The following is a 15537-nucleotide window of genomic DNA, read 5'->3' as shown; positions in this document are numbered from 1 at the left end:
CCGAGTTGTAGGATCGATTGCCGTACTATCAAGGGGGGCTCTCTAGGGAGTAGCTTGATCGTATCATTCGTCGAGAGCTCAAACCATTGCATCCTTGCATCATCTTTCTTGGTTCTTGTTTGGTTCCATTTGTGAGTCTTAAAGCTTATGGTCATCTTGATGACAAGCTTGAGTTCATCGAAAACGGAGTTTGCATGCATCTTCTATGATGTTTTCGGTGTTGGAGGTTTTACCGGTCTTATCCGAGGAAGGGTTCTCACCTTTTTCTTATGGGCCTTTTATTATTTGCTTCTTTTTGTTATTTCTCTCAAGATTGTGTTAGCCCTTGTCGTTAGCTTTCCAACAAACTTGATTTCGTCGAATTCGGAGCTCGTATGCGAAAGTTGTGGCTGTTTTGATATTGCCTGTTTTACACAAAGAGGTTGTACCGCCCCATGGAAAGGTTGTACCGCTTGACCGGTACAACCGGTGTTTGGAGTGGTTGTACCGCTCCAGAATTGGTCCGAAATTTGTATCGGTCATGTACCGCTCTACCACCGGACTGGCCTCTGTTGTGGTGCGGTTGTTGGGCGGTTGTGGGCCGGTTGTACCGCTTATTGCCTGTTACCGGTTGTACCGGTGCTCATAGAGGTTGTACCGCTCCTATGTTGTTCTGTACATAACGGGTAGATTCGTGGGGACCTATTTAAGGGGTCTTCTTCCCCAATGGTTCTCTATCTCTTGAGCTTGTTTTTGCCCCCATTGTTGACCTTCTTTGAGCTTGCTAACTCTCATTCCCTTCATGGATTCTTTCTAGTTTTTGAGGGAAAAGAGAGAGGAGATCTAGATCCACATTTCCACCAATCACTTTCTCCTCTGTGTGAGGGGAACCCCTTGGATCTAGATCTTGGAGTTCTTGGTGTTCTCCGTCTTGTTCTTCCTCTCATTTCCCTCCCTAGCATTAGTTGCTCCGGTGGGATTTGAGAGAGAGAAGGACTTGGGCACTCCGTGTGCCCTTGCCATTGCATTTGGTGCATCGGTTTGAGTTCTCCACGGTGATGCGTGGAAGTGAAGTTTGAGAAGCTTATTACTCTTGGATGTTTGGGCACCCTAGAGCTTGTTCCTCTTGGGTGCCTTGGCGCCCTAGACGGTTGGTGTTGTTCGGAGCTCAATCATTGTGGTGTAAAGCTCTAGGCAAGCATCGGGGTCTTCAATTAGGTTGTGGAGATCGTCCCGAGCAATTTGACGGGTACCGGTGACCGCCCCCAAGGGTTGTCAAAGTGTACGGGTTCGGTGACCGCCCCCAAGGGTTGCCATTTGTACGAGTTCGGTGACCGCCCTTAAGGGTCCCTTAGTGGAATCACGGCATCTTGCATTGTGCGAGGGTGTGAGGAGATTACGGTGGCCCTAGTGGCTTTTTGGGGAGCATTGTGCCTCCACACCGCTCCAAACGGAGATTAGCATCCGCAAGGGTGTGAACTTCGGGATACATCGTCGTCTCCGCGTGCCTCGGTTATCTCTTACCCGAACTCTTTACTTATGCACTTTACTTTGTGATAGCTATATTGTTTCTTGTCATATATCTTGCTATCACATAGTTGCTTATCTTGATTAGCATAAGTTGTTGGTGCACATAGGTGAGCCTAATTGTTTTAGATTTTGTGCTTGACAAATTAACCGCTAAGTTTATTCCGCATTTGTTTAAGCCTAAATCGTAATTATTTTAAAACGCCTATTCACCCCCCCTCTAGGCGACATCCACGATCTTTCACCGGGTCTAATGTCAGTCGCCCAAGTGTTGCCCTGCATGGCCTGGGATACCGTACGTGTAGTTCGGATTCGTGGAGAGATCCTGATGTAGGTGATCGGTGTCAAATTCTGAACCCTGTCTTGTCCCAGCCACTGATCCTCTCAAAAGAGGGTTTCCTCGCCATTGCCCAAGAAGGCCACTGTTGCTGCCTGGTAAATCGCAACTGCTTTCGCCGATACAGCAATATTAAATTCTTTTCAGGGATGTTGGAGATCCGTCCGCTTCAACCACGCCCATCTGACTTCTAGAGCCGCATTTAGACATCTTAGATCAGGGGTCCCCAATCCCCCGGTCCATTTGGGCGCACATACCCCGTCCCACACAACTACGGTTCATGATTGTATTACCCGTGAATGTATTACTTTTAAGTACCCCCTCTATCCTTTAATATAAAACATTTTTGTATTTTGGTAATTAAAAACTCGTGATTTGAAAAAATAGCACCTGTCACATCGAAAACGGTTTTTTTTTTTTAAAAAGATTATCCCCAGATTCTCATCAAAATGATACATGCGGCCATAAGACACACCGAAGACGGTCCGTCTCAACTAGCAAGAAGGCTGGTATCGAGCAACGACGGCACAAGACAAAAGGGCGGGCATAGCCGAAGAGGCAAATTGTGTGGTGGGCTTTGCCATCAAATCCCAACCCGGGATCATCAACCACAGGGCGCGCTATCCACATCGTTTCCCGCGCAAATGAACGCCATGGCCGCCCCCGCCACCGCCTCCACGTTGCTCCCGGCGAGGACCTACTCAAGCGCCCGCCCCGTCGCACGGACCGCTGCCCGGTGCCTCCCAAGAAGGTCAGGAGGAGAGAGCATGCTGTCGCCCTCCCCTCTCCGCTTGTCCGCCGGGAGAACGCGGCGAGCAGAGGCAGCTCGCGCGTCCGCGGCGGGCGCGGGCGGAGCGCCGGCTGCAGCCCTGCCGGCGGCGCTGCTCTTCGACTGCGACGGCGTGCTCGTGGACACCGAGAAGGACGGCCACCGCATTTCCTTCAACGAGACTTTCGCCGAGGTCTGGTTTCCTTCCGCTCCGTCGACGCCTTGCCTGCGATCCATTCTGATTTCCTGATGCGGTTGCTCCCCGGCCAAGATAATTGTTTGTGTTTGCAGAGGGAATTAGGTGTGAGCTGGGATGTTGAATTGTACGGAGAATTGCTCAAGATAGGTGGTGGGAAAGAAAGGTCAATCGATTCTTTACTTTTGTCATCATTGGTTTGTGTTGCTTTGAGGAATTTGACAAAATGTCACATTTTTCTTCAAAGTCCTGTTAAAATCCTGACCACTATTTGCGTCTTCACAATTTAAAAAAAAGTGAGAATTCCTAAAACAGATTCACTACGATGAATTTATTTACTGTTTTAGGCGTATGTAAGTCATAATTTCCTCACTACTGTGTCAGATTATATTCATTTAATGACTTCTCATTTATTCCTAATATATTGAAACATTTGACTCACTCGCAAAAAAAAAACATTTGACTGATCTGAAGTTCCATGGCAATCTCCAAGAGCAATATCATCATGTCAAAGGATGGAAAGCGAAGACAACTGTTCAGTTATCTAATCGGATAGTCTAAAGCTGCTTTTTTATGGGGAATCTGTAGCTGATTTTCTGAGTTGAAAAAAATAAAGTTCAGAATGGTCTCAAAATATTAAAGTTTAGGTGTTCTCGGAAGCCTAATATGCAAATAACATGTAGGAATTTTTCTTCAAACTGGTGATACTAAAAGGCCTACACTTGGAAACATGATTGTCACACCAAAATAATCCATTGTAGAAAAGTTAAACTGAAGCGTTTGTTGAATTTAACTGTAACAATAGTTTGAACATTCCTTACAGGATGACAGCACATTTCAACAAGACAGTGTGGCCAGCTAAAGCGCCAAAGACTGACGAAGAAAGAAAGGAATTTATTGCTTCTCTTCACAAGAGGAAAACAGAATTGTTTATGGCCCTAATTGAGAAGAAGTTGCTTCCTCTCCGTCCAGGTGTTCAAAGGTCATTGTTTCAAACAATTTGACGACTTCAGTAACTTAAATGCAGTTTAAATGAACTTGTGAATCAGTAACGTCCTCGGCTGCTGCAACGACACTAGTTTGAAGTGCTTCCTTACAACAAAATCGAAATAGTCACAAAAAATTCATTTATGCTGCATGTAAACAACATAATAGGTGTGTAACCAATCTGTTCTATACTGGGAACAAAATGCATTAACCATATGTATTATTCATTGTAATTACGTTTCTAATATGTAATGTAAAAAGGTTAAAGAAATGAGTGAGGCGAGTTTTATATAACTAACATTTCATTTTCCGTTGAAGAAATCTACATTACATGCCTAGAAAGATGTGTCGATGTAATCCAACAATAGATGGTAAATCAACTAACTTAATAATGCTGGAGTAACTTTGTTGGAGGAAAATTTATAACTTCATTATCTTCTTAACTTTTACAGGTTAATTGATGAAGCTCTAGGAAAAGGGGTGAAAGTTGCAGTATGCAGTACTTCAAACGAGAAAGCTGTAAGTAACAAAGTATTTCCCAACCACAAATGCTTATATGAGAGATATGGTAGGAATTATTACAAAAAACTACATCATATAGGAGAAATGTTTCTTCCAATATTTGCAAAAGGCAATGTTCTTTATTTCAAACTCAAAAGGGAATGTTCTAATGGTTCCTCTTAAGAACCCATTTTATACTATGCTGCAATCCATTTAAATCATCTCACATTTGATTTATGTTTTCAGCTTATATGCAGGGCAGCTAACATATTTCACTCTCCACTTAGTGCAGGTTTCAGCAATAGTATCGTGCTTACTGGGGCCCGACCGAGCAGAAAAGATTACCATATTTGCTGGGGATGTGGTTCCTCGCAAAAAACCTGATCCGGTAAGGGATAGTATGCAATTGTGGTTCTGTGTTGCGCTGTACAGTGCAATCTACTTTGTCAGGGGAACCTTTTTCCTGGTTTAGTAATATTGTTGTTACAGATAAAAAAAATCAGCTGATGATCACATCTGAAAATAGAAACAAATAAGTGCTCCTAAAAAGCAACAGTGATGCCAAATGAACCCTAAGTTGATCTCACAGTTTGGTACATACTAATTCATCTGGCATATTCTGGTTTTTTGTTTGAATATTATTTTGCAAAGTTTACATGAAGCTTTCAAGAATCTTTGGAAGGTTTGGACTGTCAACGAATTACTTTTTCCACATAAAATTGAAGGAATGTGTATGTGTTCCATTAACTTTATTTATTTTAAACATTATAATACCATGTCATTAATTGCTCCATACATTTACTTAATTCACCATTGCGTTTGAAGGAGTATCCATTGACATCCTTCCACTATAACAAACCAATTTGCAACACATGTGCCTTGGTGGCTTGGTGCACTACAATGATCCTGGAAACCTGATAATATTTATTTGCAGCAATGATGTACCATGATTAGCATTCCGTAGATAGTTTATACTCCCTCCAGTTGACAAATAAGTGACGTTTTGAACATATCTTGCGTCAAACTTTTAAAACTTTTACTGTCAATATAATTTTAAATATTTAGTAAAAACATGAAATCATATGTATAGATTTGTCTCGACTCGAAGACCGTTTGAACTGGAGGGAGTACCTCCTTCAGATTTCTAGGACAAAAAAGCAATAGTCTTCATAGACAGCATCACACTACAACTGAACATTGCAAAGGAAAGATGAACTAGTCGTCAGTGCTGTAGGTGCTGTATCTGACTGCCCATGATTTATTAAGTTTTCAAGCACTTCAGAGCTTGTTTGAAACTAGCTTTGTTTCAATGGAATCTTGGACATTTGCTTGTTTAACGATAAATCTTTTCAAAACGATCCTCCTATCATTTTTGTTTGGCTTGGCATTTGAAGGAGGATTCAATTCACGCTTTCTATACTCAGATTTACGTTTGCTTTCAGTGAAGTAACTGTCATGAATAAAAGATCGTTTCCTGTATTTTACATGCCAGAGATAATGTGTTTCTTTTGTGGGCCTTTTCAGGCAATCTACTTGCTAGCAGCAACTACATTGGAAGTTGATCCATCTAGGTACTACAAAAGCAATATTTTGGGTTATTTACACTGTCTTTGTTTTGAGTGTATTGTTCCAAAAAAAAGAATGATGTGCCTGTTTTGAATTTTAGTGGGATTTCTGTATATAGGATATCTGAAATTAGTCTGATTTAATATTATTATGCATTAATTCATATGAAAACTCTGTCGTAACTGTCATAAATTGTTAAAGGAACAGTAGATGTAATGTAAGAAGACGGACTGCTCCGACATTAACATTTGGGTTTCCGTTTTGGTCAACATACCATAATAAATTTCAACTGTGTTTCCATTGTTGCACCATCTTTTCGGAAAAATCTTTCATTACTTTATAATCTTGTTACATTTTTATCTTTTTAGTTAGATGAATTCTTTGTAATTATTACTCTGATGTTAAAAGTAATTTTGCTAATATTTCTCCTTTGGACATTAGCTGTGTTGTTGTTGAAGACAGTAACATAGGGCTTTCAGCGGCCAAAGCTGCTGGTATGAAGTGCATTGTAACAAAAAGCGGGTAATAACTTTCTTCCTGTGAAGTACTTTTAATCTTTTATATGATACTTGGTACGCATTTCATAATAAAGAAGAGCAGTGTTCTTTCCGGACAGAAGAAAATTGTTGACTTATACTGTTGGATAAGAGATGTTATATTGCATTTGCATATGACTTTCTGCAACAGTATCTTCACAACCATCTCTAACCAGTAAACCAGAGCAGGACCGGATGAAAGTTGCCAGCCGGGTTTCTTGTAACAAAACACTGAATCTTCTCAAGATTTAATGCTTGGAATATTCCTAGTAAGCAAAAAATGTCCATGTCCTGCATAAAACTGGGATCAAAAGTATACTTTTGGCCATGGACCCAGCCATTTATTAGCTCCGCACAAATGACACCGATTTGACCGGAAAAATGTGTCAGCTTTCTGAACAATGTTTTGCAGCATATCTGACCTATAAGTCCATTCCTACTGCATCACTTGGCCTCAGAAATAAGAATTTATTCTGATTTGTTTTGCCTTCATGCACATACTGCATACATGGCATGTTTTGATTGGATCTGCGGTTCTCTAGAACAAATTTGCACTTGATAAGTTCATGTAGTGACTTTCCTTCATTTATTTTCAAACCTTTGTGTACTTGAAATGAAACTCTTACAAAACTATTCATTTTCTGACCGTGGTGTTCTACATCATGGACCATGATGACACTGCCAAAACCCTATCACGAAAAGGGAATAGCATACTCATATGTTCCTGACATTGTAGAGGTTTAAATTTGAGAGTGAATACCAGAAACACCAGCGGAGAAAATGCGGCACTAGGATTATCAACTTAGTCAGCTGAAAACCTAAGCATACGGGCAGCATACTGAATTTGTTCATGAGCCTAAAGAAGTGGACCTCATCTTCTTGTGTTGAACAGGTACACCGCCGACGAGGACTTCGTGATAGCGGACGCCGTGTTCGATTGCATCGGCGACCCTCCGGAAGGGCGCTTCGATTTAGAGTTCTGCGCCAACCTCCTCCAGAAACAATTCGTGAGCTGAGTAAGCATGCGCTCAGAGTCAACCGGCCTCGTACATAAATCTTGTACAGAAGTTTGCCAAGAGTGGTAACCACCACTTGTAAATGGTTTTGAATATAAAAGAAACGCCGCTATTTTGCACAATGCACAAAGAAATGGCTGGCATTCAGCGACACTTGCAAAAATTGTTCGTCTTGGTTGGAAGATTCGTAAATCCTCCAACATTTTCTAGCATTTGGCATTGCCCCTGCCACATTATGAAATCGCATGTCTCATTTTGTTACCTCGGCTTAGAGCAAGGATTACCAACATAGCATTGGTAAATATGCCTGCTTTGCAATCCAACCAATGCTCCTCTGGAACAAAGGATGTTTGCAGGAATCTCGTAGCATCAGAGATCTACAGGAAAGTTTCCTATGAAAAGATTTGGAATAAGTTATCTGTACCTTTTTTCTTTGCTCCGGTACATGGAGTACTTTAAACATTTCTTTAAAAGCCAAACCTCGTGCTTTCATGTCCTGTTCTTGTTCATGTGCTTCCGTTCTACTACAACTCATATGGAAATCCAATTTCCCATTGAAAATTTATATTTATGCCGATGAGAACTAACTTTGTTCATCTAGCAAACATCGAGCCCACAAACGAGAATGGCTGTGCACAGTAGCACCTACGTTGTCTCCATTTCTAACATGGAAAAGGTCTACAACCAAGTCAACGTAACCTCCTGAGCTGGTGGCCACAGTAGTGCTTGCCCCCATCACAGCATGGCTTGGGGGAGGCAGGAGGAAAAGAAGTTGAGAGCGGAAGCCAAGAAACGGCACATTCATAATCAATCCATAAAATGCCATCAAATACAGAAGAGCAAGCTAGAACATCATTTGAAAAACACCACAGCGCCAAAACTAAAATGGGCACACTGTCAAACTATTATAAAGATCGAAGACAAGTTCATCAAATCAGATTTTGGAATTTCACTAGCATAGAAACTTGTATTCATCCCAAAACATAATTTCAGCGATAGTTCCAACTCAGAAGCTCACAGATCTTCCCAGGAGAAAAACTGACCAGCGACAAATGCAATAGAAACCACTCATAAAGTAAAACACCATTTCAAAAAGAATGAAGAAAATATATAGTGAATAACATACGAGCTTCTCTGATATTTACTACGTATGGCGGTATCTATAATCTAGAAATTACAGTTAGAACTTTGGAGGTCTACTTTTGCTCAAAACAATACAGAAGAATGGTAAGGACCTTCAGCGAACCGGCCGAATCGCCTCCGAGTAAAAAATTGAAAGCCTTTGATCTTGGCCCCAAATTGCAACTAGAACACAAGTTACAATTTTCCCCTCATCCATCCTACTTCGATAGGCAACACAAGGCATGGCGGAACTGAGGCAAAACTGTTCCAGCATGGGTATCAAAACCATCGAGCTCAGCGTTTGTATAGTTAGGCTTTCCCTCATCCACCCTACTTCTTTCGGACAATTCTTTTTCGCCGAAGCTTTGGAGAGGCATCTTTAGGTGCACCATACTTGATGCCTAGAAGTTCTAAGCCAGATACAATTGCATTCTTGGACATGAACCACTCTGCCTGTTGATTGATGCCAAGCTCTGCTGCTGGGCCATTGTATGTTCTCAACAAATTATCCGAGTTAAGCAGATCTGCTCCCTCACCAAGCCAGGCACGTCTCGATAGCTCCCCAATTTGAATATTCAGCAACCTGAAATATATGCAATGAGTGGCTAATTTTGGAATGTTCTACTTTTAGGAGCAGTTTACTTGTATGCTTATATGTGGTTCAAGTAGGGGGGTCCATGCTAAAATAAGGTGAAGAACAAAAAACTCCATAACATAATTGACACTTGGTTCCTCACATGCGATGGATCTTCACAACAGGCTATCATGGAGAAACTGCAAGGCAGCGATTCTATAACAAGAATCATTTGATAAATAAACTTCTATGGTAACACATAAGCATAGCATTAGCTTCCAAATGCTAATATCGGAAATACCATTTGTGATATGCTCATGGCAAAATCTAACTCAACTGGAATCAGCAGCTTGCGTTAATAATGAAAAATAGAAGTTGCCGAATCGGTAAACATGCAGCTGTATCTTAATATAATGGACAATGTTGAGCATAAACTTTTGGTGAAATTGCAAAGAAATGATTTGGTAGAGATATACCTCATCGCTGTGCCGAAAAAGATTGTAACACCAAGGACATCAAAATGGTTTGCCATTGATCTATCAAGACCACATAAAATTTGATACCGCAGATTTGCATAAAGCCCATAATAAGCTCCATAACTAAGAGCATTGTTGCTGATAGAAGGAACAGTCATCGACAACCTACACGTAACGAGATTGGCCTAAATTAAATTCCAAAAAGTACAGAACTGTAGAATTACTTAAGGAAAGCAGGGCATTTGATGAACATGGAGATAAACTGCACATAGTAACCCACCGTCTTTCTCTTCCAGCAGAAAGGATATTCGATAGACCACCTTGAATGGAGCCAACAATTAGCCCACCTAGGCAAAGCTCAGCAGCCTTGCTGAAGAGGGACTGGGTTCTTCTTAGAAGACCAAACTGTCTCATGAAAGGATAGCTCTTCTCAAATATGTTATTGGGAAGTTTCTGGATCATATATGAGCGGCATGGCGCAAGTGAACTGAAAACAGCTAAATTGCAAACTGTGGCAGTAACTACATTGAGAAACACCAAATCCCATTCTTCTTGGAACCTAAGACCCAAGAAATGCAGGATTCCATGAGACAGGTGCCAAAAATTCAGGTTTAAACAGTAAAATAAAACACAACATACCTCTCCTTGCGATTTTTCATCTCCCAACAAACAGATGTACTAACGGTAGCTAGCAACTCAAAGGTCATCTTATGCAGGAAAGATGGATCTGCAAGCATTCTGCAATTAGGAAAGAGATGCCAATTGTTATTTTGTCATTGCTAAGTCATAAAATCAACACAAGGGACATGCAAAGATTATAAACTTAATCAGAGTGCATGCTGGCACTATTTTATCAGCGAAGTAATATAACTACAAATATAATGTTTAGGCTCATAAATAATGTTAGAATATGTGTCAAGTAAACAAGTATCAAATCCTGCACAGCTCGACAAACTGGAAGCTCTAACAATCACGACACTGTTAAACAAAAAGACATACTAAAAAAAATCAACAGTGTTGATTCCTGATATGTTCCTTCCAGCAGAGAACATTCACAAATAGATTATGCCCAAACATTGATCTTAATCTCCAGGAGTTTTTGCATACCAAAATATGGTTTGAGATTATTTTTTACGGGTGGATATGATTAGTGTTTGCTGATGTTAGAACTTGTGAGCACAATTTTGATCCAAGTACTTCCAGTAATACCATTATATAGAGAGATGGCAGCCAGAAACTATTCAACATGGAGCCTCCTGTTGTATATGTTGGAATCAATCCCATGTGACAAAGCCCAGTATCTCAAGTTCAAATAGATGGCAATAATTTAAAAGGAGAATTTTATATGTTGAACATATATCACCAAACCAACAATTTTCAGATAGTACCTTCCAACAAGGTCTCTTGAGAAGAAGTCTGGAAAGGCTCGAGAGAAATATCTAGCCTTTGTGGGCCTTCCAAACATTGACAAATATTTGACCATCTGAGCAGAGCTGACCAAACCCTAGAAAATTCCAGTTGATACCGTTCAGTAGTTAAGGATCAAAGCTCAAACTACATTTAAGAGAAAGCAGATAGTTCAATACCATCTCATGAGCTTGACGCAAACCAGCTGGCAAATTACTCATTGTTTTGTACCACTCTTGAAGAACGGCATCAACAAACTCCCTCTTAAAAAGCTGTACAAATGGGAGATGTAAAATGCATCAGTTTAGAAACAGTTATCATACCCGAGGAGCACAGATCAGAGGGCTTCTCAGTAAGAATTAGACCTCTTGTATAATTATACGCCTTCTGAAAAATCCACTTTCTTCATCTCCATCGTCAGAGTCTTCAAAGTAATCATCATCATCACCATCATCATCTCCACTATTACCACCACCATAGCCAATTCGTTTCCCATTGTCTCCACCACCACCACCAGTTGCCAGCTATAGTGTTTTGCAAAGACACGAGTCATGAATGAACAAAAAACAGAAGGGCAGCCCGGTGCACGTAGCTCCTGCTTGCGCAGGGTCCGGGGAAGCTGTACATAATTTCCTAAGAGATAAGATACTAAACAATACCAAGTGCGCACGAGAAAACATAAAATATAAACAGACAAACTAACATTTCAAAGTGGAACATCCAAAAGCATATGCGCAAGAAGAAACTGTCAAGTTAAATAGAAACTGACAAATTGATTCAAAGGAATTTCACAGGATTTTTGGAATGTTTGGATCCTTCAGAAATTTTGCTGTGTGGGTTGCTTGATTCGAAGAATTAGAATCCTTAGGAAACTTCCTATGGATTCCTTTGCATTCTACTTTGGAGGAAAATTTCCATCCACTCAAACCTGTTGCTAAAATTCATTAGTTTTTCCTGTGATATCAAACACTTTTTGATGCAGATTCCCATTCAAGAGGCTCCAACACTGTGTTTTTCTTATTCCTATGTTCTTAAAATCCTGCGATTCAAAAGAGGCCCTCAAAGTGGAATCTCCAAAATACCTAAGTGCGGCACTAGACAACTTAAACTACACCCAATCTTTTGCACTCAAATGCTCTCTAAGTTCATCTTGAAGATAAAAGAGATCTCCACCAATTTACATATTGCTGCAATATGAATGTTTTAGAATATTAACAATTTGGGTGAGGATGAGCAGCCGAATTTGTGCATTATAAGGAGTTTTTTTTTGACCCGGGCTAATCCCCTTTCCATTAAAAATATAACGGAAATACAGCCAGTTCCAAGTTCAAACAAGGGAAAGGGAAACAGCGGGATCAAGCACTTCAGGGAAACCCGCTGTGAGCGCTCGCAATCGAAACGCCCACACATTATAAGGAGTTAAGTACTTATAAAATAATTACAATCAACACTTTGACGGCCCAAAAACAAAACCGACCAGAAGAGTTTTATTACTTTATGTGCACTAGCGCAATGAACACACACATATTAGACACTATTTATGAACACTTTGAGCATAATTGGTTTGATGCCAACATTTGGCATTGCCAATATTTGGCAAAATCGGAAGTTGCCAAACGTTGGCAACTTTTTGTGTCGTCAATAAGAAAAGTTGGTAGCCAACCAATCACTAGCCATTAATTAGACTCCCCATGTTCTGGTTCGGTCCAGAATATGGCTTTCCTAAATTAGGACTAGCAACCAAGTATACCCTACCTCAAGTACTTAGTTGTACTGCGTATAGTCATGCATCGTCCTTGATGTTCAGAATATGCTATAGGGAGTTAGGGACTCAAGTTATATAGACCACAATTTTACCAGAACTATATCTGCAATGCCACGGAATCACAGAGACGTTATGGAAGTGGGTTGTTGAATGAGAAGTGGACGATGTGATTCATCCGAACATTCCCTGCATAGCTTCCACTGTAGTACTTGGCCTCCCAATAGGAGCTCCGGTTGGGCAGCACAGAACCACAGATCATGAACGAAACATATGCCGAAGGCGCACACACAGAGAGATATAGGCTACCAATTCCAACATCTCAAAGGACATAACCCACGTGTTTTTTCGTTCACTCATCTTGTAACACCAGCGTCGGAATTCAGAAGTGCCTTCCGTCTCACGCAAGGGATAAAATCCAAGCTACAACACCACGGAGTCTTAACCAACGGCGTGACGAACGCACCTCGGGCTGGACGCCTTTGAGCCTCTTTTGGGAGAGGTCGAGCTTGGCCTTCTGGAGCGTGGCGGCCCCGAACGACCCGCGCTGCCTCCCGCCCTTCATCTCCGGCGGGGCGAAGGCCGGCGCCGGAGTCGCGGCCAGGCACCGCTCGAGGCCGGCCGCGGCGCGGTCGCGCCGCGAGGGGGGCGAGGAGGACGAGGAGATGGCGGCGACCCGGAGGCGGGTGCGGGGGAGGCGGACGAGGCGGGCGGGCGGGCGGGGCTGCGAGCGGGCGGGCGCGGCGGGGAGGAGGTGGTGGGAGACGGCGAGGGAGGCGGCGGAGGCCATGGGGGCGGTGCGGTGGGATGGTGGCGTTGGTGGCTCCGCCGGCGGTGGGGGGTGGCTGCCTTCGGAGCCGAAGCACCGCGGGACGAAGAGGGGCTTATCTGCTCTTTTGGAGTTGTTTTGTCTGCGTGGGGGCCCCGGCCTGCGTAACCCTCTCGCTCTCTCTTTCTTTTATGTGTGGGGTTTCGTTCAAAGATCAAAGTCTGTTCGCTTGCGCTGGGAAGAGGCGGCTCGCGGTCGCCGCCGGGGGTTGGTGGAATGCCGTGGTAGGCCGAGAGATCAGTCGGCAAGGTGCGTGCAGGACCGAAGCACGGATCCTAGGCGTCGGATGTCTGATCCAGGGCCAGGATGCGACGTCCGTCCGTCAGCCTCAGGGTCGGGACCGCACCTTCGATTTTGCCTCGTCTTCCCTCGCTTCTCGATCTCTCCGGATTGCCTCAAATCTTAGGCTCGCTTGGTCGGTATTTAGGAGTTTTGTAGGAATTTTACATGGTAAAATTTTCATTCAAAGATTTGTTTTAGAGTCCTTTAGTTCGTAGGAATGGATTCGTACGAATCAAACCTTCATATTTCAAAGAAAAAGTAGCATTAGTCCAGACTCAATGAAATTTTTTCTATGATATGCATCAAATGGCATTTCTTTCCCTATGAAAATTAAGCACATCTTACTTCATTTTTCTATTTTTATGATATTCTTATCGTATGAACCAAATGAGGCATTTTTGTTTTTTATTAACAAGGAAAGTACTTCATGGCTAGTTTTATTTTATTCAAGGATGTATTCAAACCTAGACGCGCTGCTCAACATGGTTTTTAAGCAACACTACGTCGTTCACGAGTTTAGAAAATAACCCGATAGGGGGATCACCACCCCAAGTACAAGAATACTACTCATCGTCACCACATCAAGAAGCGTCTATACCTTCGAGCCAATCACCTTGGCCATCTTTCAAGAGGGGTGTTCTGTTTTGTTTCCTTCTAGCCGACCCCAGCCAACGAATATACTCAGTGTTTTTGTCGCCATGTTTAAGCCAAATAATCTTTTTTCGAAACGGTAAGCCAAATAATCTTGAGATCTGATGAGAGTGGATTTCTTCAAGTTCAAGCAAGTATTTCACTAATTCTGCCAACTCCTTTATAATTTTCATCTCATCTGAAATAGGGTCTCACTACTCTAGGTTTCTATGAGCTTTACAAAGACGTTTTTTCGGTTTCTTCACCACACGTTGGTCCTAATCATGGGACATATCATGCATATAATTTAACTTAGCTTATACACCTCCCTAGGCCACACGACCGAACAGTTTTAACAAACCGATTCTCCTGAAAAGTCGCCTAGTTTCGAAGGCTTTTCGACCGCACCGACAAGGCCCATCCATGCCATGAAACTTTGTATCGACAAGGATGGGTCTATGGTTTGAATGATTGTACTCAAGGTTTCAGATCACTGCATTCAGATACAATTGACCACTGACTGTTAGACACTCCGTGATCAAGGCATTCCCGGATTTGTCCCCTATGCCAGGTGAATTTATCTCCCACGAATCCCATATCCTCTAGTTCACAATCATTGAGAGCTTACTTAAAAGCTTGCTTCTATGGATTTGGGCGAGGGTATCCCCCTTCCTTCTCATGATCAAACAGAATTTCATTAAAGTCCCCAGTCACAATCCATGGTAAATCATGACCGGTCTTGAGCTCCTCATTCTATCCCATGGTTTGTGCTTTTCATCCCATTTGAACTCGCCATAAAAACCAATGAAACGCCATATACCTTTTGCATCATCAACCCGCACATCAATGTAATTAGTGTGGGAGAAGAGTTGAGAATTTTTTAGTTCCTTTTTCCAAAGCAACAATACATCTCCCTTCCTTCCATCACTTGGGTTAACAATTAACCGACCCATCCTCAAATAATCTTTTAAACATTCTTCTGAATAGCGGTCTAGATGAGTCTCCGACACAAACTTCACCTAGGGGGTTGTTTGTCCATTG

At 42.1% G+C, this 15537-nt stretch overlaps 2 protein-coding genes across 2 annotated transcripts; one reads left to right on the top strand and one right to left on the bottom strand.

The window, feature by feature from the left end:
* The first annotated feature begins 2361 nt into the window (after nucleotides 1-2361).
* On the top strand, nucleotides 2362-7577 carry LOC125520568 (CBBY-like protein). The gene is made up of 8 exons (XM_048685523.1): nucleotides 2362-2805; nucleotides 2904-2974; nucleotides 3632-3790; nucleotides 4248-4314; nucleotides 4589-4684; nucleotides 5821-5867; nucleotides 6304-6384; nucleotides 7291-7577. The coding sequence occupies exons 1-8, from the start codon at nucleotides 2488-2490 to the stop codon at nucleotides 7412-7414; spliced, it is 963 nt and encodes a 320-aa protein (XP_048541480.1). The 5' UTR covers nucleotides 2362-2487; the 3' UTR covers nucleotides 7415-7577.
* A 908-nt stretch (nucleotides 7578-8485) lies between these two features.
* On the bottom strand, nucleotides 8486-13707 carry LOC125520567 (protein RETICULATA-RELATED 1, chloroplastic-like). The gene is made up of 8 exons (XM_048685522.1): nucleotides 13222-13707; nucleotides 11359-11517; nucleotides 11173-11265; nucleotides 10975-11090; nucleotides 10226-10324; nucleotides 9867-10145; nucleotides 9587-9751; nucleotides 8486-9119 (listed from the first exon to the last, which is right to left on the bottom strand). Exons 1-8 carry the CDS (start codon nucleotides 13543-13545, stop codon nucleotides 8867-8869), a joined length of 1488 nt encoding a protein of 495 aa, XP_048541479.1. The 5' UTR covers nucleotides 13546-13707; the 3' UTR covers nucleotides 8486-8866.
* Between the last annotated feature and the right edge of the window lie 1830 nt (nucleotides 13708-15537).

The sequence above is a fragment of the Triticum urartu genome, chromosome 7, assembly GCF_003073215.2.
Source record: "Triticum urartu cultivar G1812 chromosome 7, Tu2.1, whole genome shotgun sequence".
Classification (NCBI taxonomy): domain Eukaryota; kingdom Viridiplantae; phylum Streptophyta; class Magnoliopsida; order Poales; family Poaceae; genus Triticum; species Triticum urartu.
This window is presented reverse-complemented; position numbering and strand designations above follow the sequence as displayed.

Coding starts and splice junctions, on each gene's coding strand:
- LOC125520568 (XM_048685523.1), top strand. CDS start 2,488: ATGAACGCCATGGCCGCCCCCGCCACCGCCTCCACGTTGCTCCCGGCG. Junction 2,806..2,903: donor TCAACGAGACTTTCGCCGAG/GTCTGGTTTCCT, acceptor TTGTGTTTGCAG/AGGGAATTAGGTGTGAGCTG. Junction 3,791..4,247: donor CTCCGTCCAGGTGTTCAAAG/GTCATTGTTTCA, acceptor TAACTTTTACAG/GTTAATTGATGAAGCTCTAG.
- LOC125520567 (XM_048685522.1), bottom strand. CDS start 13,545: ATGGCCTCCGCCGCCTCCCTCGCCGTCTCCCACCACCTCCTCCCCGCC. Junction 10,325..10,974: donor TCAAGAGACCTTGTTGGAAG/GTACTATCTGAA, acceptor TCCTAATTGCAG/AATGCTTGCAGATCCATCTT. Junction 9,120..9,586: donor TTTTTCGGCACAGCGATGAG/GTATATCTCTAC, acceptor CATATATTTCAG/GTTGCTGAATATTCAAATTG.